This window comes from Populus trichocarpa, chromosome 1, assembly GCF_000002775.5.
Source record: "Populus trichocarpa isolate Nisqually-1 chromosome 1, P.trichocarpa_v4.1, whole genome shotgun sequence".
NCBI lineage: Eukaryota > Viridiplantae > Streptophyta > Magnoliopsida > Malpighiales > Salicaceae > Populus > Populus trichocarpa.
The window spans coordinates 10,221,222-10,245,051 of NC_037285.2; the positions used below are offsets into that span (position 1 = coordinate 10,221,222).

The following is a 23,830-nucleotide window of genomic DNA, read 5'->3' on the forward strand; positions in this document are numbered from 1 at the left end:
TAGGAAGATTTTATAAGCCATGGGTAACAAGATGTTGTTATGGAATGTGACAGTGGTTGTTTTTTAAAGTGATTTTTGCTCGGAAATGCATCAAAATAATATTTTTATTTTTTAAAAATTATTTTTGATATTAGCACATCAAAATGATCTGAAAACACCAAAAAATATTAATTTGAAGCAAATAAAAAAATTAATTTTTTTAAAAAATACTTTTAAAATACAAAAACAAACATGCTCTTAAATTTAAACCTTTTGACATTGTTTGAGGGATAAAAGCCTTTGATTGAAGATAATAACAAAGATTCTGACTAAGAGGATATTAAAAGTCCTATCAATTTTTTACTCTTGAGGATGGGTATTTGTTGTGTCAATGGAGCATTTCAAGGGCAAAGGAAACATATCACATCTATGAGAATTGAAAGAGGTAATCTAGGCTATGATTTGGGGAAGATTTGGTGCATCTTGGTCGGAAAATTAGGTCGAACCAAAAGGACTAACATGGCTACTCGAGTAGTTGTTTTATTGGTTCAAAACATGATAAATCAACCATAAAGACAATGAGCAGTACTAGATGACAAATCATCTAATCTTTTTTTTTTAAAAAAAAATATTGAAACGACATTGTTTCTCTCCAATACACACGACTTTGCCCTAAAACGCACCATTTCATCAATGTTGTTTCTTTAACCTATGTTGATTAGGGTTTTAACCTTTTCCAAGTCAATTTTGGTCCTTGTTTTCTTGTAATCTCACAATCACACCTCCAACTGGTCCCAATATTTGAAAATATTTTTAATTATGCCTTTGGCCTTCTTTAATTGAGCCCTCAAACTTTACTTCCTTTTACAGTATGGTCTTTAGTCTTGAAGTTCTTCAAATTTTCCCTAAATTGACTTCTAAACTTTGATGTTTCTTCAATTAAATTCTTGATTGCTTTAATTAGACCAGTCCAAAGTTCAATTAAGTCCTTATACTTGTTCATTCTTCTAATTTTGATTAAAATAACTTCCAAACTTTATTTATCTTTCAGTTTAGCCCCTGATTAAGCCAATTAAGCCTTTCCAAAGTTCAATTAGGTCTTTCGTTAATATTTGCAATTTTGCCTTCATCTTTAACTTTGTTCTTAATTAAGCCTTCATTTATCAAAATTGGACCGCCAAACTTTGCAACCTTGTCCATGTTAGTCCTCAAACCTCCAATTTATGCAGTCTTGACAATATTTTCAGTCCATTTTCTAAAATTTCTTCAACAAGACCCTAAATCATCCATCCATATAGCATGCTGACCAGTTGTGAATTAAATGCATGTCTGATTCCGATTCAAAGTGTTATTTTTTTAATATTATTACTTTTTCTTCTTCTTTTTTTGTTTCTCTTTTTTCTTTTTCTCTTTTTATTTTTTGAAAAACATGAAAAATAGGAAATTTTAGGGAACTTAAAATTAGATTATGACAATTGTCTTCTCTTTATAATATTTATGGTGCAAAAGCATTGAAAATTTTATTTTTTTTGGCTCTGTGCAGTAAATTTGTAAAGAAAAATAAAACAATAAAGTGAATTTTTTTTTTCCTTGTAAAACTTCAAGAGTGGCCGGAAATGTAATTAATGAAGTAAGTTTGGTAGATTGTGTAATAGCTCAAGGCGGAATTGCGGATTAATTTTTATAATGACTTTTTTTATCACAATATTTGTCGTGACACTAATGTATCGTTATGGATATATCTTACCAATATATCATATACACTTAAATCAACCATTAAACGTAATAAAATTAAAATTTCTAATTAGGAATGTGTGTTGTTAATATAATCTCATCATAATAATGCTCATCTAACTGCAAAATGCAACCAATGAGCTCCAACTAAACTAGCATTAATATCCCATCTTCTATTAAAAAAATCAATCTCCAGTTCTAGCCTCTTTTTTATATATAAAAAAATTATTAAACGCATAAGAAATTTTATAAAAATTCAAGTGTTTATTGTTGCAAAACCTTCCTTATATCAATGGAAAATATAATTATATTACCCAACCATTTCCATGCATTGTTCGCTAAGCTTAGAATTCAACTGGCCGGAAAAAAAAAAGGTTTTTTTATCCAAAAACTTATTTTCAATTCATTTTTTACCTAAAACATTTAGGAAACAACTTAAGAACCTTGTTAAATTAATCCATGGCCTCAAAAAACATAAAAAATAATCCAAGACCTGAAATCAACCCTAAACTCAAAAATCTTCTCAAGTCTAAATCTGTTTTTTAGGAATTTTTCAAAGTAAAAAAACACTTAATCGTAACTCTCCTCGTCATATAGAACCATCTGACACAAAGAATGACTATTTTGATGGTTGAAATCGTCACCAACGATAACTTTCTCTCTCTACACTCGAATCTGCACGACTCTCTCTCTCCTTCAACCAAATAAGGACTTAAAAATAACAAAAATAAAGTTCTAAATCAAAATTAAATTTTTAAAAATTATAGAGACCAGTAACATAATATCTCAAAAAGATGAGGAACAAAAATGAACTTCCTCAAAAAATTTCAAACATGCCCTCTATTCTACCTGTCTTTTTCATTTTAGTCCCCTATCTTTCAATTCAACTCTTTCTCTTTAAAAAAATATGTAATTGGAGGCTAATTTGGGTTCAAAAGAGCTAAATCGCAAAAATAAAAGTTTGAGAACTAAATTAAAAATTAAGAAAAAACACTGCTTTAATCCACAGTGTTTTGTAAAAGAGTGAATAGTAACCAAAAAAACTGATATTTTTTCGTATATTGTATAATCTAATAATATCTCTTCTCTCCTCTCTTTTTTCTTTCTTTTTATTAAAAAGAAAATACAACATCTCAACAGATTGCATTGAATTCAAGGGAAAAAAAACACAATAGTATATATAAATATAGGTTGTTATTTTATCAATAATTATTAATATATATGTATAGGCAAGTAAATATGATAGCTTTCATGCACATGTATATTTTTATTATTATGTAATTAAATAAAAAATTAATTTCAAAAAGTAAAATTGCTAGAACCAATTGAGTCATATATTTGATGAATTAATCTAAATTAATCCAAGATATTATTATCTGAATATTTAAAAAATATTGTTAAAACACCATCACTTTGACTTTTTTTAAAAAATAAAATTAGGTTTTTGCTATGTCAATCATGTCGCATTTTAACTCTGAGTTGGTTTAGTTTAAAAATCAGGCCAAAAAATGACCCAAACCAAAAAATCTTCAGTTTTATTTGAAATTAATTAAAGTATTAATAGCATCTGCAAATATTTTTTTTGCGATCAAAACTGACTTTTAATCTGACTTGCAACTGAGCGCATGTAAACTAATTTTGGATTTTAATTGTAATTCCTTTTTCTGGTCCTTCATTTTTTCAATCCAAATTATTTTAGTTTTTTTATTTCAATTTCAACCAAGTTTTTTTTTATGCTAGAAAACATGTTAGAAACACGTACATGTTATTCTTTTACATTTAAAATAATTTTAATTCGACCTGTAGCACGGTAGTTTATACTACAATGATTATTTTTCTCTATTTTATTTTTCCATAAACAAAGCTTCTAAAAACTCTATTTTTTTTTCTAAAAAAAAAAATCAAACTCATCATGACATTGTTATAGGATCTTAACCATGATCTTTTCTTTAATTACATAAAAAAAAAATTGTATCAATTTTTTTTTAAAAGAAAGAGGAATACTAATAGCAGTTAAGTTATAATTCACGTACATCGTAACCATTGTTTTACTTTTTTTTTTTTTAATATATATTAAAGTGTTTTTGTTTGAAAATATTTTAAAATAATATTTTTTAATTTATTTTTTATATCAAACGTATTAAAGCAAATCAAAAACATAAAAAAAATTAAATTTAAAAAAAAATCATTTTTTTTCTAGTCCTTCAATTTTTTTATTCTAATTATCATAATTATCTTATTTTTTTATTTTTAAAAATTTATTTTTAATATTATCATATAAAATAATCTAAAAATAAATAAAATAAAAAAATTTAAAATAAAAAAATTAAAATTTCTAAAAACTCGGTCAAACACCCTCTTAACCTGTTCATTTTTATATTTTAAAAATATTTTTAAATATTTTTAATTTTAAATTAATATTTTTTTAATATTTTTAAATCATTTTAATATACTAATTTTAAAAAAATAAAAAAAAATATTATTTTAATATATTTTTAAATAAAAAATACTTTAAAAACAGCATCAATACTTCCAAACCAACCAAAGTCGACTCCTAACCTCAGCTACTCCTTTTCTTATTTCTCCCGTTCTCTTCGGCACGTGTCTGCCACGCCTACGTCGCCAAGAAAACTCCGGTCTCCTCTACTTGGGTTCCCGATCTTTCCACCAACCAAATAACATCATCCCCGAAAAACCCTTATAGTAGAAGCAGCAGCAGCCGCGATGGGGATAATCAAGAGTGGCTTCTCGTTCATAGTAGGAACTGTGTGTGGGGTTTACATTGCTCAAAACTACGATGTACCCAACATCAAGAAGCTTGCCACCACTGGACTTTTCATGGCTAAGCTCGTTGAAGAGAAATATCGCAAGCCCAAGTCTCGAAATGATGGCGATGACTAGTTAGTTACCTTCTCAACCATCCCTAGGTCTTTCGTTTTTTGTAATTCTTGAATTGATGGGTCATAATACAAAATTTGTTGAAAGAGAACGTATATAAAATGGAATTTGATGTTAAAAAGTTTACTTTAGATCACTTCGTTGAATGAATTCTAGATATTTACTTGCCCTTTTGAAAAATAGATGTATATTCGAGAATGGATCCTGATTTTTATTGGATCCTTAGTTTTTTACAAATTTTTATGTTTGATAGCTGTCTTTGTTTGTTTAGAAGGCATAAAGGGTACCGTGTGATTCAAATAATGGTCAAGCTGTTGAAGTGGAGGTTTGCTAGAGAAAAGGCTTTCAAAATTTTAGATAATTGAAAAGAAGATGCTTTTGTGGACAAATTGAATAAGTTGGTTGTTGAAGAATTTAGAGTGCTCAATTTGAAGGGCACAATCTATGATTCTATTCTGTGGCTGGTATCTGCCCTACTTGGGCTGATTTGATTTCGCAATTCAAAATGTAGGTATTGCTAAAGCAGGTGCAGACTGACTCCTGTAAGTCACACCGTATATCAGTCTGATTTTCATTGTTAGTTTGAATTCCTTCATTATATGTAGTAAATTCTTTGGCACCACCATGCTATTGTCTCCCGTAAGTTATACAAGTAATCACTGCTAGGCAGCTGGTATCTCTAGTTGTGACAGGCACAATACCAAAATTGTCGTGTCTGGTTTAAGCTCCTTTTCCTATTCCTTTTCTCCCCAATGGATCTGGTCCATAACCATAGGTTCCTGTAACCTTTTTCCGCTGGTTTTGAGCCTAGAATTATCACCATCCCATTTCAGCGTTTTAGTCATTGAAGCTAAAGCCAAGAGTTTTCTGGTTTTAGAAAGTAGTAATCTTGGTTTCTATTCATAGTTTCATACCACCAATATCAGCTCTGCTGGATTTATAAAGTAGTACAATAGAACACCTGGTTTGTAGTTTACGGGGCAAGTGTCCTGGTCATGGTTCACATGGGGCAAAAGGAGGCAGTGGATGTCCAAGAACTCATGAAGAACTATTTGCATACTAACACTGACATAATGCTTTAATCCTAAGTCTTAACCCCATAAATGTATGTTCATCTAAATGCTCTGACCTTAGGCTCAAAGTAGGATGCTGTGTCTCCTGAGATGTGGATTTAAAGGTTGTTGGTCATGCTCATTGCCTTGTATGATGTATACGTTTGTGGCCTTTCAGATTAGAACCAGCATGATTCTAAGGATTTTCAGGTTGTTTGGTTTATTCTCACTATAAAATCTATATCTTATCTGGTTCTTGTGCTTATTCTTTAGTCTGAAAGTAGTTGGTGGTTCATTTCCGAAGACATTTTCATTCCCAAGTGTTTGGTTGACTTAATTTGAAGCCTCCACTACATAGTTGCTGTAGATTTTGTTAAAGAAAGTGTTGCAGGGGACTAGTATCTGTGCATTCTTATTTAGATTCTGCAATGCAAAGGTAGATTCTGTAAATTCTGGACATGCTTGAAATTACATTAGTCGAGGCTAGTAGTTTTTTACCTCGTTTTTCTTTTATTTCTTACAATTTAAATCTGTTTTCCATTTCTAAACCTCTAAACTAACAGATTCCATTTAAAACCTTCCACAAATTTTCCCATGAAGTTTTCCTTTTGCATTTATCCAATTTGGTTTCACTCAATGTGAGGTCTTGGGGAATTTGGAAACAATTCTAGACTGATTTTTATTGTATGAAATTACTGTCTTAATGCTTGAACTTGCATATATTTGTTGCAAGCTCAAGTCTTTTGACTTGTGGTTGCTAAGCTATCAAGAAGTTCACAAATATGCAAAACCACCAAGAGTCATAGATGGGATTTAAAATGCAGTGTATGCATTGGGCATTTAAATACTTGAAGAGAGAAGATGGTTTCATGGGAACAAGTTGGTTGATGAATTTAAAGTGTATAAAGACATGGATCTATTCGCGTTCCACAAACTGTCCTATCTAAGTTGAATCGATTTGGGTTTTCAAACGGAGGTATTCTGACCAAGACAGTGTTTTGACCCCATCTCGGCCTCATCTTGGCACAAAATATGATGTTTATATAATTGTGTCTGGCCTTGGGGGTTGAAGTTTGGTATTTTTTGTGTCATTTGCCACAGGGATTTGGACTCTTAGTCATTGACAATTTTTTGTACAGTGCATGTGTTTTTGGCCTTCCCAGTTAGCATAAGCATGATTTTAAGCGCATTGTCACAGTAAAATTCAATCTGTATCTATTCTGGTGTTTGTGATAACGAGTGAATATACTGGTTGTTCATTTTTTGGAAAATTCCATTTCTTTTATACATTTCCATACGGTAAATTACAGTAACAGGATGCGTTAGGCAGTTTCATTTAGCATCATGTTTGGACTTCAGACATTTCCAGATCTTTTACTTTGCCTAGGTTCATTTCGCTCAATGAAGAAAATCGTTGACATCTTTTCTGTCATAGGATGGTCGTATTACAACTAGGAAAGAAAAGGGCGAGAGGAGTATGGTAGAACTTCTAGTACTTTGTATTCCAAACAGTACTTCTCTCTCTTGCTTTTTGATGAGTTCGAGACAAACAGCTAAGGTTTGGAAATGAGCTTCTATCTATACGTGGTTTTGTTTTTATTTAAACTGGTGATCAAATTGAAGTGCTGCAATCTTAGCCATGTGAATTATGATCAGCACAACGTTGTCGTTTCTTGGAGGATGTGAGACCCCAAATACTTGGGGAACAAGTTCCTAATTATAACCATTGAAATTATAGTAATGGTATTTTAATATAGAAATGGCATCATCATAAATTTTTCCCATGTTTTTTACTTTAGTGGTGACATAACTGTACAAATTGCATAATCATAAATTTGTAGTTGATAAATATATCAAGAATAAAGAAATTTTTTATATATATTTGGTATATTTATAATTTTTTTTAGAAACGGTCTATTTGTCATCACTTTTTTTTAATATATTTTAGTTTTTCTTTTTTTATTTACATTTTTTTTGGAAAAAAATATTATTCTGTATTCTTTATATTTTGAATATTTATCACTCTACACTTGATCTATTTATATTATTTTTTTGTTCTTATCTTCATTCTTTTGTAATTTTTTTTTATTTTCTTCTTTGCACTTTTTTTTTTTGAAAAATTATCATACAAAAATTAAGTAAATGGTGTTTTACTCTAACAATTGCAACATTATTTTATTTTTTTACTACGTGAAAATTAGTTCTAGATTTTAGATATTTTTATTAACACATGATATTCACTATATTTTATTATATATGAATATTAATTTTTTTATTTATAATTATATCTTTTACTTGATATTAAAAAATATGTTAATAATATCTATATATATTAATTTTTTTTAATTTTTTATATTAGAAAAAAATTTACATAATTGTTAGCCGGTATAGCAACCTTTTGCCATTTACGCGCACAACTCAAAATGTTAGCCGGTTTGTTTGCTATGTTGCACCCTCCATCTCCAACCACCGAATGAAAATCATTGCTGTGCCACAAAATTTCTTCTTAATTGACACCAGTAGCAGGCCATTGTACACGGAATCAAGATTTGATCGGAGGCTGCCAAACATTCTTTGTGCATAAATTCTTCAAGCACACTTGTTAGAAAATGCAAAATTTCCCTGGTACTACTGTGTAACCTGTACTAGAATTCTTACATAGGTCATAAAAAAAACTAAAACGGAAGGTGGAATCACTGTTGCTCTTGACATAAACTACTATTCACTACAGCAGTGCTTGTTATTTTGAGTTTTGGGATCCTCTTGCCTGGGTTCTTCTTGGCTTATGTTAGCTTCTTTGGCTTGGTTGTGGGGGTTGTGGCTTCTCTGCCCAGGTTATCTCTATATAAACCTCCATGACAGGCTCTACAATCCTTTTCCAATCACAATCCATTATCGCGACCAAGCAAGTCTCCCATTGAGAATCCCTTGTACACCTAAATCTTGCCTGGGTTCCTGTTATCTTATGCGATGCATGGATTTGGGTGTTATCTATTTTAGCTCTTGATTTTGTTGAGAAGGAGATGAAACAATGATTCATTTCTTGGATGAAATAGTGAATCATGTCTTCTCCTTGCGCCACCATGCAAAAGCAGCTTGGTCGCATGTAACCTAGGCTACTCACCAGACATTCAAAGTCATAATATTTAAAACTTGGTTGTTTGACACTAAACATCAATTGAGTGGCTGTTTGGTAGTGTGGCTGCGAGTGAGGTTCACCCGCAACCACACTACCTAGTGTTTGGTTAAAGAAAAAGCAGGGTGTTTTGCTAGTAGGGCCCACTGATATTTGAGGCTGCACCGCAGGTTTTGAGAAGCAGCAAAATGCTGCTTCTCATGCTGCTGACCCAACGTTAACAGTGGAGCCATGCTCCACTGCGCACTGATCACGTGAACAGTTAGTTTTTTTTTTTTTTTGAAAAACTAGTGCGCAAAGTTTTTTTTCCTGAAAAACTAGTACAGTTAATTAATTGCACTCGTATTGTTCACGTGAAATATATATATATATATATATATATATATATTTTAAATAAAAAAAATAGTTTAACGTAAATTAAATTTATTCGTACTATAATCTCAATTTTATTCCTGATAATATTTTACTTAATTTTATTGCACGCAGGATAAATCATGATAACTGTAGTTATTGTCGAATGAATTTTGTACATAATGAAATTGTTGATTTTTTTTTAAAAAAATTGTGTTTTACTCGAAAAATTAGTACTTAATATTATTTAATAACACTATATAAATTAGAAGGATATCGCATAATGACGTAGCATTTGTGAAATTTGATCGCAATTCCAATTATGTTATTGCATTAAAAATCATTAGTATTAATATATATATATATATTTTAATTATTTTATAACCTCAATTTGAAAAGCATTTTTTTAACCAAACACATTAAATTACTTTTTCTTCAACCTCAATTTCAACCACAGTTTTAACCAAACACCTATTTTTTCAAACTAACCTTAACTAAAAATACTTTTTATAAAATAATTTTTTTCAAATTACAATCACAAAAGCTACCGCAATATCAAACACACTCTGAGATTAATGCGAGGGGGAGCCGGCTGTTACCCACAGTACATGTATGTGCTGGGAAATTTGGAAAGCCAGGACAAAATGGGTATTGGAAGGCAATGAAGCAGAGCCTGTTGGAACTGCCGATGTAGCTGAGTGTTTTTCGAAGGAGCTGATGGAAGTAAAGTGCTTTTAATTTCCACCAAAAGTAAATCAGAGCCGAGCCTTGAACAGGATACCTACTCAATGGACGAGATGTGCTTTTGACCTGGATAATGGTAATATCAGACTCTCTCTTGTTATTGGATTACATATACAGACCGAGCATTTTGTTTTCCAGCAATTTGGTTGCCTGAGATTTGTTTTTTCTGTTGTACCTCTTTCCATAGCCTCCATACCAACAACAAATGACGAGTGTTACAGTGCTCGCTATAGCACTGTTCACAAAGCTACCTCAGAGAGCCATTCGAAGAGCAAGGATAAGCTTGTTAGAGCAGCGCGCTGGTATGCTAACTTTCATTCGGGGTTCAAAATCCAAGGAAAAACGATTGAAGTTTTTCCTTTTCTTGTGAATATATCAACCCGCTGTAAATCTTAAGATGAAAAGGAAAAAAAATAAAAAACAATGTATCGTTCCAACCTTGTACCATAGCTTGTAAGTTGGTTTCTTGAAAGATTTTCTTTTCTTCTCCCTCTTTTTTGACAAGGATATCCAGGCAAATCTTTTTGTTTATAAAAATGGGTTGGAGTTGTTTTCAATAGTAAGAGCGTGATAAAAACAAGGATCCATTATTCGGCCAGCTCCATTCCTTCGCCTCCTTGCTCCCGTGTGGATTTTGAATTTGTAACAAAGGAAATGATTTTGGCCATTGATGCTGAGCATACTTAGAAAAGGCAATCTAGCCTTTTTATTCTTCACCAAGGAAAATATCCCCAAGAGTTGACCCAACCTTACAGAAATTTCTTACGAGAATTGAACCCAAATCCTAGTTTAGCAGGTGTATAGCCAAAGTTTTACCACTGACCCCAATGGATCCTTCGAAAGTGCAACTTGATGCAAAGAAGACAGAAGCGAGCCATATAAAAGCACCTCATTATTGGTGCTCCAAACAATTCCCTCTTGCTCATTTTTTAAATCAAAAGCATCCTGCAATTAATCATCGGAACCCCGCATGCAAAACAGCAATCGATAGTCTTAAGAAGTTAGCAGAATCTTAACAGCCCTTCTGGGTGATGTTACATTGCTTAAATTGATATATAACGTATGAAAAAATGTACATATACACAAAAAACATAGGAGTACAGGACAGACCCTGTCTTCCCTCCATTTCTTCCCTACCTCTACCCCCGGTCAAACTAATTCATGGAGAAGGTTTAAAAACAATCCTCTCTCATCTTCATCCCCATCAAGTGATTTAGGTTTAAAAGCATCCTCTCCCATCTTCAACCCTATCAAGAGGAATTTTCCTCGTCATTTTAATCAGCAGAGCTCATAAAACACTCTGAAAACCACTCGCAAATATAGATATAACCCCTGTTACCTCCCTCCATAAATCACACATCAAATGCAGCTGCTTGTGCTTTTGATGCAGGAGATCCTTGAGACCTCGATTCAGCAATCTTTGCAGCCACTTCAGCCACAACAAGTCTAGTCAATAGTAGACCTGCAACTAGAGCTGCAGCCATTAACATTGTGAAAACTGCACTCCAGCTCTTAGCAGAAATGTAACCTGTTAATAAAGGTCCGATTGCAGCTCCGACCGAGCCTGTTCCGTCTATGATTGCCGTAACAGTTGCCAATGCCCTCGAGTTCCCTTTCAAGGAACTGTGAGTTCCCAAGTCAGCCGAGACGGCTGTTGTTATAAGAGCATAAGGACCATTCACAAGCATGCCAGTAAGAAGCATAAAAGCAATGTTTAGACCCAAGGAAAGGTGTCCATAGCTCCGGTAGAAGAAAAGAGCAGGGATGGAACAATACATGAAGCTTGCTGCTGTAATTGCTCTGGCATCTAGGCGATCAGAAATGTGCCCAGCTAAAATCCCCCCAACCACCCCTCCAACATCAAAAAATGTTGACAAGTTCCCAGCAGTTCCATCAGATAAGTACTTTCCGTCAATGGCTGCAAGATTGACGAGAATTCATGAGACCTCATCATAGATACTAACATGCGAAAGAGCAGCAAAATGAACACATTTCCCAGTTACAAAATGACAAACACCAATATTTTAGATCTAAGATTATGAACGAGTATATTAGGATGTTAAGAGTTTCGACCAGAGTCATTGAAGTCTCATGAAACCAATGAATCTCATGTTCTCCCTTCATGTTTTTAGCACATTAAAGAATGCTACACAAATTCAAATTGATCACTAAATCAAAAAAAGCTAAGCAGCCCATTTTACCTGTTTGGCTAATGTAGAAAGGAAGCCAGTAGAGAAAAGTGTAGGCCACCAGTTTGGCAAAAAATAGACAGAGAGCAAAGGGCGCAACTCCAGGTATTTTCCATGCTTCAATGAACCCCACAGCTTCCTGTTTAACATCAGAGTCCGATACTAAAAGGGGCTCTGTAACTTCCTCCCCAGCTTTATTTGGAGAATCCAATTCATCTTCATCTTTGTCAGCTCCAACAGCCTCGGGACTAACAGGCAGTAGTGTAAACACAAGCAAGCCAGCAAAAGCAATGAGGAGACCAGGCAAAACAAAGGACCAGCCCCATCCATAGCTCAACATTGCAGCAGCAATCAACGAGCCTGAAATATTCCCAACAGAAGTGTGGGCATTCCATATACCCATAATTAGCCCTCTCTTCTTCTTCCCAAACCAGTTACCAACCACTGCAACCACTGAAGGCCATCCAGTTGATTGGAACAGCCCAGCAAGCATTTGCACTATCAAGTAATAGTAAAAGTTATGCACATTTGCCCAAAATCCAACACCGAATAATGAAGTAAATATACCAGTTCCAACCATTCCTATTGTCAAAAGGATCCTTAAATTCATTCTATCACCCAGGTGCCCTGAAAAGTACATTCCCAAGGCATATATAGCAAGGAAAGCCAAGTCGAGTTCACCAAGCAAGGCTGTCCCATCTGAGGCATTAAATGGAGCCCAACCATCTCCAAGTTTCCATGAAAGACTTTTTCTTTCAACTGGTTCACTTGAGTAAGTAATCCTCCATGGGACAAACTTCAACTCCACCTTGGAAGACTCTGGATCAAGGGTGCTCTTGACAATGCTCGTGGTTTTCCGAGCAGCATGGTAGCTAGTGTATGCCAAAAAAGTTACAATCAAGACAATGGCTTGGTGGGTTCTGTAGGAAAGCCTTTTCTTCTTTATGCTCTCTAAGAATCGAATACCAATAGGGGGCTTATTTTGGTTTCTTTCAGCTGCTTCGTGAAATGGACCCATGTAAGGATTCTTAACTCTTCAAGGAATGAAGAGGAGGTAGGGATTCAACTTCCTCTCTTAGAACAAAAGCAGCACGCTGCAGCACAGATAAACAACAACGTTTAACATTTGTTTACAATCATAACTTGGTAACAGCAGCAAAAGGAGAAAAGCACTCAAGTCTGGAACTCTTCTTATATAGAGTTCGAAGTGACTCTTTGCAGACTCATGAAATAGAACATCACGAACTTCACATACTGCATACATGCATGAACTCCGAACAAATGACTCTGTATTTTCTAGATCAATTCCTAACACACAATCCAACTCTGAGTATTATACAAAATTATATTTTTTATACTATTATCTAATTATATGAAATAATTTCTAAATTACAGAAGTTATTTTAGTCTGATACAAGCTTAACACAACTCATAGCAAATCAAACGAAGAAACTCAATTCACACAACTTGATAACTTTTCATTGTTGTATAAGAATGATAAATGAAAAAAAAATACTCAAATTAAATTTGCATCAATTAAGCAGAGGAGGAATTCAATTACAATTTTTTTTATATATAAAAAAAAAGAAACTCTAAAACTCTGTCAGTTAATATTTGAAAAAATAAAAAATAAAAAACCCCTGAAACTCTCTAAAAGCTACTGATATCTCCAGTTTCCAAAGTTACTGTTACACCTATGTCCAGAAACTATTTTTAAATTCGGGTCGAGTAAAAGCCGTGTTGAAGAAGACAACAGAAAGAACTATGGAAACCAGAAAAGACCATCTCTCAGGAAAAATTTCAAACTTTACTTCTGCAAACACAAGACTTGATAGTCTATGTATCCACTATATTATAACAGATTGAATCAAGAAAAAGAAAAAAGTCCACAATACACAACAACCAGAAACAAAAATTCAGTCAATGGAAAAACTGATCAACAATCAGACACGAACCCAAATTTTTCTTTGGCAGTAAATTTTCAGTTCAACAAAAACCCATTTCTCAAAATCAACACACTCTCTCCTTGACAAAAAGAAACACCAACAATGAAATTAATAACCAAATTTCAAAACCGAAAATATGAAAAACATACATGAATAAACATAGAAACTGAAGAGTAACAACATACCCTGTTTTGGAGTAACTGAGCTCACAGGAGATTGTTTGCTGTTGCTTTCTCGTTGTAGAAAACTATCAATTTCTCTCTCTGAAAATAAAAACTCCCCCTGCTTCCTTTTCTTTGTTTCTGATTCTTAACGAAAAAGAGACGCTGCCCACTGGTTGCTTATAACGGGTGGATTCTTAAGCCTGGCGTTAACGAATATTTTTCTCCCTTTTCAGTTGTCGACTCTGTCCTTGGCTTCATTTAGCTAAAAGTTGTTTTGCTTTTATTTTATTTTGTGTTATTTAACGGAAATGCCCTTGACTAACTAAATCTCTCCGGATTAAGGGAAATGGATTATTTTATTTTATTTTTTAATGATAGTATTTATTAAGTAAAAATTAATCTTTTTTCATTGTCGACCCGGGTACCTCGTACCTTTTTTAAAAGATTGGATTAGTTTCATTTGAGGTTTCTTCCTATCCTTTCTAATAAATATGCGTCGTGAGGATAAAATTTATGTTTTTATTTTTGCGAGATATAATAATGTCTTAAACACTAAATAAATAATCAAAAATTAATCTGAAAATACTGTTTTCGTTACAATTCCTCCTTTATTTTTCTTTTTTTCTCCTCGTGCTGCATTAAAAATGACTTTTATCATTTTCAAATCGTGTTTATGTGATTTGAAAGCAATTGATTGCAATCCAATGAGGGTCTAATTTCCTTACTAGGGTGCACGCACGGTAGGGTTTTTTTTTTTTTTTTTCTCCCTTTGGTTTTTTCTTTCATTATCGTTAATTTTACCTTTTAATATTTATTTAATTTTAAATTTGTTTTTATAAATTGATTTGATTTTTTTTATAAGATTAATAAAGTTTCAAACAAATATCTCTATATTTTATTTGTATTTAGTTTGTATTTTATTTTATAAATATTTATTTTGATTATTGTATAATTAGTAAAAAAAATTAAAAAAATTTTAAACTCTATAGAGTTCATCACCTAAATCACAGATTTAGTTGGTTAAGCCACGAAATCTAGATCGATTCAATATGTTTTAGTCTCAATATAAAAAAAATTGTCTTGAATTAATTTTTTAAGTCAAATAACATTTTTTTATCAGTTTTTTAGGTTGTATTTAGACTTTCCAAATCAATTGAATCATATCAGAATAACTTCTATATAATTTAATTATAACCCGGCTAGATAAAGCAGCAGGTCAGAGAATTTAAAGTTGACCCATAGATAAATATTTAATAACAACGTTAAATAATTCTCAATAACTTATATATTTTCTTTATATTTAAGAACAGATTTATTCAAATCGCAACATAGGTGGCTATTTAAACTAATTATTATGAAGATATTTCATTTCCTTTCCCCCCGACTAGGAACATTAAAGATTATCATTTAAAAAATAAATTTAACTTTTTCTAAATGTATTAAAATGATTTGAGAGTATATATTTAAAATTATCAAAAAGGAATCTTGATTTTGATTCACGTGTAAATTAGTTTAAAAATATTTCTAAACATTGCAAAATTAAAAAAAAAAAAAAAGAGTTTGAAAAGGGTTTAAGATGACATTATAATTATTATTTTTAATATCTTGGTATGATATTTAATCATGTTTGCGACAAATTTAGTTCATTTAGATAGAAAAAATAAACAAAATGATAGGTTGAGAACTCAATCATTTTACAAAGATAAAATTAATCTAGTTAAAGATACAGAGATAGATTTAAAACTATATAAATAAGGATGATAATAGGTATCGGGTTTCTCTATATCTATATCTTATCGGACAATGAATTTAGATATTCATGCTCTGTCTCTCAAGTTTCAAGTATTTATTATTTAATATTCAAAAAAATTATATATATACATACATCAAACGCTACCCTATAAAACTTTTAGACACCTTAATAAAATCGTTAATGGCTTTAAAAAACTAAAACAACCACATAAATTAACCCTAAACCAAAAATTTTCTCGAGCTTATTCATGTTTTTTCAAGTAATTTTAAGTCGGAAAAACACTCAAGAAGAACTCCTCTTGCTAAATAAAACTCATTGCAACCAAAATCATTGTCAATGGTGATTTTCTCTATTTGTTACCAAAATCCAACATTTTTCTCTATCTCTTCTCTTAAACCATGAACCTAAAAATAAGAAAAATAAAGTTTTAGAGTAAAATTTATGTGTTTTGAAATTCTAAAAATTAAAGAGACCTAATTTTTATAATTTGAAAAGTACATGAACTAAGTTGAATTTCACTAAAAATCTTAAAAACCACCCATTTCTTTGTTTTTTTCACTTTGATCTTCTATCTTTTGATTTACTCTTCCTTGATAATTTTAGTTAAATTAGCATTCAATTAGATCCCTAACGAAGAAAATTAAAAGAAAAAAAAGAGAAGGGATGAAAAGAAAACTCTAGAGCACAATAAATTTATAGGGTTTATCAGTGTGTGTATATAGTGTGGTGGGGAACCGTATTTATCCTCTTGAGCACTGTTTGGAAATGCGGTGTTCCACAAAAATTCAAAAAAAAAATGGTTTAAATTTAATTTTTATATGGTTTTAAAATTATTTTGATGTGTTGATGTTAAAAATAATTTTTAAAAAATAAAAAAATATTATTTTAATATATTTTTAAATAAAAAATACTTTAAAAAACAACCATATTACATTTTTAAATACCCTCAAAATCTTTTTAATAATAATTTTGTAAGATTGGCAGGTGAGTTCAAATGATCCAAGCTAGTGCTGAAAGCTAGCATTGAGCCCACCCCATTCCGACTTTGCCCGTACGCTAATGCCAAGCCCTCCTGCCTTCTGTTATGATGAACGCGAAGCTTCAGTTCAGGACCACAGAAGCGCATACTTTTTCTCTTTTGCTTGCATGAGAAGCTGATTCATGTCTGTTCGTTAGGTGTTCTGGTCAGCTGATTAGTTAAGACATCACTTTCTTGACAATTGACACTGTAATTTTCAAATAACTTCAGAATTAGTTGTTATCTGGATTATTTTCCTGGCGGGTGAATCAATTTTTTAAAAACTTTTAAAAAACTATTCAATGTATTGCTAACATATTTTCAGGAATTTTTTTTTTTGAATTTTTCAGAGATTAATATAATATAACCGGTCTATTTAGTAAGTTTAAAAATAAAATATGCAATCGGAAAAAAAAAACATAATTTAATTAATTTTTTTAAAAAAATGATATTGTTTTAAAAAAATACTTAGACGATAAAATATTTTATCAACCCGGATCAACCAAAATTAATATGTAAAATCTGCGATCCGAGTCATTGAATTGTGACAACTTCATAAAAATTAAATCAGAAAACATATTGAATTCCAATTCTTAATTAACCCAATTTAAAAAAAAGTTAAAAAAATCAATTAAATAAAAAAAAGATCCAAGTTAACATGGTGTAACCTGATAAACCTAAATCATAAGATTATGATAATCTAATAGAAAACAAATCAAAATAAATTATGAATATTAATTCTCAATCAATCTAATGTTGAATGATGAGATTGAAAAAAAATCAATAAAAAATAGGACAAAAAAAAACTAAAGTCAACTCGTGAAACCTTAACTCGAGTAATGAGACTGAGATAATATCATGGAAAGCAACCTGGAATAAAGTATGAATTTTAATTACCAATCAACTCAAATATTGAATGATGAATTTTATTTTTTAAAAATCAATTACAAAAAAAGACAAAAAAAAACTTGAGTAACCGGATTAACTTGTAAAACTCATGATCTAAATTATAAGACTGAGATAACTTTAAAAAAAGTAAAACAAAATAAATAATAAAGCCAATCTCTAATAAATTTAATATTAATTTTTTTTTAAAAAAAATAGAAAGTAGTCTTTCAATCAAATACTTTAAAAGAAGAATAACGGTGATTTCTCACCCTCAATTAGTTGTGGTTACTAAGTAGAGGGAAAAACGAAAACTCAAAGCAAGAGAATTGAATGAACAGAGGACTTTCTTTGTTCTGCGAAAACCCCTTTTCTATTTAATCCAGAAATCACCCAAAAAAAATAACAAGAACAGGACTTGACATCCTGCGAACATAAAGGTCCCAGCTCGAAATCCAGAAGGGCAGATTAGTGAAGATGCATAAAATTATTAAACAGGACGCTTCGTTATTTCACAATCGCAGCAGGGCTATTCTTGTAATTCCAGCAGCAGCGCAACTTATCAATAACGGACCGCGGGAACGCATATTCGCATATCCAAGAAGAATTATACTTAAGGGGCAGAGGATATCCTCCAGCCAAAACACTCCACGGCCCCGTGGAAGTACGGAAACATGACGTGGCGAGATCGATGGATGCAGCAGAAGAGGGTGATGGGTGCACGTGGCAGCTGGCACTCGTTCATGGTTATGCAGAGAATAGTTGTCTGTTTCAGAAAGAAGATGGAAACTTCCTTTTCTGGCTTGTTTCGATGTCCATTATTATACGGGAGCTTGTTTCTACTGTATTGGTTTTTGGATCTTGCGCTGGAGGGTATTTGGTCAGGATTGTAGGGGCAATCCCACCCATTCCTCTTGTTCTTTATCCATTCATCTGATAAGTTTTCTGATAGCAGAGAGCTCACAATTATCGAGCTTTGCGATTTGTGATTTGAACCCTATCGATTGAATTAACGTCGTAGGTTGTCATTTTTTTTAATTAACTGTTCAGATTGTTTTTTTATCCAGATTTTACATCCTATGATTAAGTTTTTTCGATCAATTGTTAATTAGGCTAATCAAGATTTAATAGAAACAAAAACAAAAAATTGAGACTGGTTTTGAACACAAGATTAAATCCACAATTTCTAGACTGTGGATTGTGTGTTTGGAATTCAAAATGCTTTTTACATGAGGAGGTAACGAATTGATTTCTCTGTTTTCTTTTGCTTTTGATGGCAATCACGTGAAGATGCCTAGACCATTTTAAAGAAAAAAAAAAGAAAAAGAAAAATTCTACAAATTTAAACTGTTAGATAAAATTTCAAGATATGATTTATATTATTTTCTAACAAACTTTTCAAATAAAAATTCTTCGAACTTGAAAATCATATATGCATACATTATTTTATATTTAATTTTTATCAAATAATCTAAAAATTTAAACACTACCATGTGCTTAATTTTCAAGATGGTATGTAAGGTTCAAGATATGATTTATATTATTTTCTAACACGTCCTTTAAATTAAAGTCTTTCGAACTTGAAACTTGTATAGGCTCATACTACTTTGTACTTAACTTTCATCAAATAAATGAGATAATAAGATTTGAATTTGTGACTATTTAGTCATCAAAATTATGATATTATATCAAAGAATTAATTTAATTTAAAAATTTAAACTGTTAAGTGACAAAATATGATTTATATTATTATAACTTTTATGGTTATTTGAAGATATTATAATTACATTACTTAAATTTTATTCAAAATATTTAAACAACTGATGAAAATTAGGAGGATCAGAAATCTAGTTCATAGAACAACCTACGCCTAACAGCTCCAGCAAACCAATCTGCTACACATTTCGCACTTGTAATGGTAGCTAAAATTATGACTTCAGGATGCTGTGCGAACAATGGTCTGAGATCCTCCACAAAATCATCCATCTCGCAGTGAACAACTCCATTAATAATAATAATAATAATAATAGAATCACAGCACTGTCTCCAAGCACCTAGTCACTTACTTGAAAAGGAAGAACAAAGGAAAAGTCTCGGCATGCCCATTTGCAGCCCGCAGGATGGGGCCTTTTGTACCATGCGAGGAAGGCTGCTTAGATAAACGCCGGCCATGTGCAAGCTACTATTTGTTAAAGATATATATGTTTGGAATAATGCAATTTATATGTTTTAATAGTGCAACCTCAAAATAAATAAACTCAACATGTTACATGTTAAGATATAGATAAAATAAAATATGAAGATTACGTTGCTGGGAAATAATGCAACTTGAACAAATATTTTAAACATTCATTAATTTGGACAAATTCCTCCACATTTGTTTTTAAATATTCAATAGATTGTGCTATTAAAAACAATTTAATCTTAAAAAATATACGTTGTTTTAAAAAAAATAGCTTATATATTTTATATAAAAAAACTAGGTTATTTCTCTGTAGTCTTAGGTTCAAGTCCTGTGGTTGCTAATATTGATAACCACTAGAGATTTACATGGTCGTTAACTTCAGGGCCCGTGAGATTAGTCGAGGTACAAGCAAGCTGGCCCGGACACCCACGTTAATCTAACCAAAAAAAAAAAACTATGTTAATAACAACACAATTTATACATTACTTTGTTCTAACACACAATACATGAACATGTAATATTTCACCAAATATTTTTTTTTCTGTGCTAGTTGCCAAAATTATTTTAATCAGTACTATTTGTTTTTTTAAAAAAACATCAATTAAGTTCCTCATTCAAAAGTCAGGCACGCCACCAAAGATATAATTTTTTTTTGTTGCTTAAACCGCACTATGATTTGCCACAGATAGCGCACGTTCTTCAACATAAATAATTTGTGAGACATGTAAGAAATGTTCCTTCTAATCTCAACTAGTTTTTATCCTAAAAGGAATGTTAGTTTAATCAGACACAAATGGAGGTGGGTTTTTTTTTGGCTTTCCTAGCTCTAGACAACGATAAGTCAATTTCTTGGCACCACATACGAGGGCAGTGGTGCTGGTTACATTAATCCGAACTTCAATTTGCAGCCAGGCCAGTTGAAAGTAATGGCCATGGATTTATGCCAATCAATTTCCGTGATGGATGGCCCTTATGAGCACAGATACAAGAAAAGGTGGTCTACTGTTCTTCATGGATGGTGATATATAGCAGATCCAATATATTTGGATAAAGAAGAAGAAGAAGCAGGGGTCGTGTATACATATAACTTTAATGGGCTGGCTAGCCTTTGGATGATGATTGAGGTGATTGCTGGATTGGATTCCAGTCGAAGAGATATACGTAGATAGCCAGGTCGTCTTGATGCTGGTTTGTGGACAGGATTGCTTTCGTTAATGGCAAATCGTGGTCCAGCATGAACATGGCAGGCATATTCATTTTTCAATGAAAGTATTTTCGAAGCTGGTTACATTTTTTCTCCCCAAGACAGTCCTTTTACAGTCAGCTTTTAGACCCGTCGTGCAACCCTTTGATTGGGAATATGTTTGCTTGAAATTACTTTGATAGCATTACAATTACAAAAGAAACTAAATATTTAGGGTTTCTGCAGAGCAAAAACACAATAATGATGATAATAGTGCCACCTGTTCTTTTTTTTTTCTTCACCTAAGTTTTTCTTTTCTTTTCAAGTTTTTTCTTTCAAATTAGGTTGATTGCGGACCAAATTAGATGGTTTGCATTTGATTGGTTTCATGTGGAGTTATCGTGGTGTTGGAGAAAAAAATATGGTATTCAGCTAATGATTAATTTGACAAAATAAAGTTTAATTTATTTGATTTAGAGCAATTAAAGCTTTAAGACCCGAATTTAAAGCTGAAATAAGTGTTCATAGATCAAATTGGTGGACAAAAAATAAAAAAAATAACTTACGCGTGTAACACGCACACTGACTACCAACGCCCTTGGCCGGCCACAACTTCTGAAGACGGCCTTTCTAGGCACCGTTTGATTCTTATAGGCGTGATCTTCCTTTCAAGATGGTGAGTGCACACGTCGAAGCTTTGATTAGGCTTCGGTGGCTCATTTTATTTATTTATTTTTCTTTCCCTTTTCTCTCTCCTTTCCTTAGTTCACACACCTCACTCTCTTCAAAATAACAAAGTGGGCTATCGTTTATTTTTTGATGTTAAATTTGATCATTATTCTTTGGATTTAGTTTTTTTTTTAATTCATCATTTAACATTTGGCTGGTTGGAAATTGAGTTTTGTAATTTTTTTTACTTATTTTCTATGGGGTTATCTCGGTATCATGACTTGGGTTGCATGTTAACTCGGGTTGTTTTTTAAATCATTTTTAATTGATTTTTTTTTAATTTCATCCTTCAACATTAGGTTGGTCGAGAATTAGGCTATGTGATTTTTTTATTTGCTTTTTATAGGGTTATCTCGATATTGTAACCCAGGTTGCGTGTTTGGAATTTTAGTCCGGATTGACTTGGGTTATTTTTTTCTAATACTTTTTTTTTTTTTCAAGTTCATCCTTTAATATTGAGTTGGTTGGAGATTGAGTTTCATGATTTTTTTTAATTGCTTTCTATAAGCTTATCTCAGTCTTATAACCTGGTTGACTCAAGTTTTTTTTTTGTTATTTTTTTTAATTATTTCCAATTTCATTCTCCAACACTGAGTTGATAGAAGATTAGGTTTCATGATTTTTTTTATTTAATTTGTTTTCTACGGGATTATCTCATTTTTATGAATCAGGTCGTAAGTTTGAGGGATTAATCCTAGTTGACTTGATTTTTTTTCTAAAAAAAATTGAATGTTTTTTTTTTCAGTTTTGTCATTCAACATTTTATTGATTGAAAAATGAGTTTCATCATTTATTTTGATATTTTTTATGAGATTACCATGAACTCATGACCTAGATTACGGATGTCACAAGTTATTTAAGGTTAGCATGAGTTGATCTAATATGTCATCGTCTTAGTATTTGTTTTTTTAAAAAATATCATTAAATATATCACCTTCTCAATATTTAAAAAGGGTGATATCCAATGTGCATTAGATTTTGAATTCATGATAAAAAAATTTCCTTCTAAATAAGACATTAACAATGCTTATGCTTTTTTTTACGCAAACAAAAAATTAATCCAGCTTGCAGCATAGCACGGGTCAATGATCCAGTATATACTTAAAGATCTAAGTTTTTTTTCCCGTGTGCTTCACTGTTCATATGAACATTGAAGCAACTTGGGTTTTTTCTTTCATTTTCAAGCATCTTTTTCTCATAATTGAATCCTTCTATAGCCTAATTTGATTGAAATAGGCTTAAGATTATGGAGAAAAAATACTAAATTAAAAAATAGAGGATTGAAATGTTAAAAAAAAAAGAGAAAAATATGCCTAATCCCACATTCTCGACAATTCTCATCTTGGTTCAAAAGTTCATTTCATTCATCTTTTAGTTCCTGAATTTGAGAGAGGAAAAAGAAAGTCACCAAAAAGAGAAAATCATTGGTTGGACCGCTTTTTGACAACAAAACTTGTCATTCTTGGTGTCAATGATTTTTATTCGAAAAGAAAAGTTTGATTAAGGTTATTTCGAACCTTCATCTTGCATAGAAAAACAAATCAGGGTTGAGAGAGAATAGTTATTCTTGATTTAATATTGTATTTTTGAGTCATTTTAGGGTTTTTTGGCTTGTTAAATTGTTTTTTTTTTAAATATTCTAGGGGTTTTTCATATCAATAAAATCTTAACCTTAATTTTCTAGCTATCATAGTGGTTGCTAGATTCTAGACAGGAAACGTCTTGTACCTTAATTTTTTTCCAAAACAATTAGGGGTTGTCTGCCCTTAACAAAATAAAAAAAGTCAGGTTGGTTTAGGCCCGCAAGCCCACCCATGCTTATGCTCTTGGGTTTTTTTTGTACGGTCTAGGCGCATTGGGCCACCAAGCTCATATATCTGACCT

At 31.7% G+C, this 23,830-nt stretch overlaps 2 protein-coding genes across 3 annotated transcripts; one reads left to right on the top strand and one right to left on the bottom strand.

Annotated features, from left to right (window-relative positions):
• The first annotated feature begins 4,258 nt into the window (after positions 1-4,258).
• Positions 4,259-6,820, top strand: LOC18094005 (uncharacterized). 2 transcript variants are annotated; one of them, XM_024609867.2, is made up of 2 exons: positions 4,259-4,613; positions 5,123-6,820. In XM_024609867.2, coding segments are annotated over exons 1-2 (177 nt in total). In that variant the 5' UTR covers positions 4,259-4,437; the 3' UTR covers positions 5,124-6,820. The 2 variants fall into 2 exon arrangements, with proteins under 2 accessions (XP_024465635.1, XP_006368218.1); XM_006368156.3 differs by lacking the exon at positions 5,123-6,820 and adding an exon at positions 4,883-5,000.
• Positions 6,821-10,901: 4,081 nt separating this feature from the next.
• Positions 10,902-14,382, bottom strand: LOC18094006 (putative glycerol-3-phosphate transporter 1). The gene is made up of 3 exons (XM_024588760.2): positions 14,215-14,382; positions 12,096-13,177; positions 10,902-11,812 (listed from the first exon to the last, which is right to left on the bottom strand). Exons 2-3 carry the CDS (start codon positions 13,099-13,101, stop codon positions 11,247-11,249), a joined length of 1,572 nt encoding a protein of 523 aa, XP_024444528.2. The 5' UTR covers positions 13,102-13,177; positions 14,215-14,382; the 3' UTR covers positions 10,902-11,246.
• Positions 14,383-23,830: the final 9,448 nt, after the last annotated feature.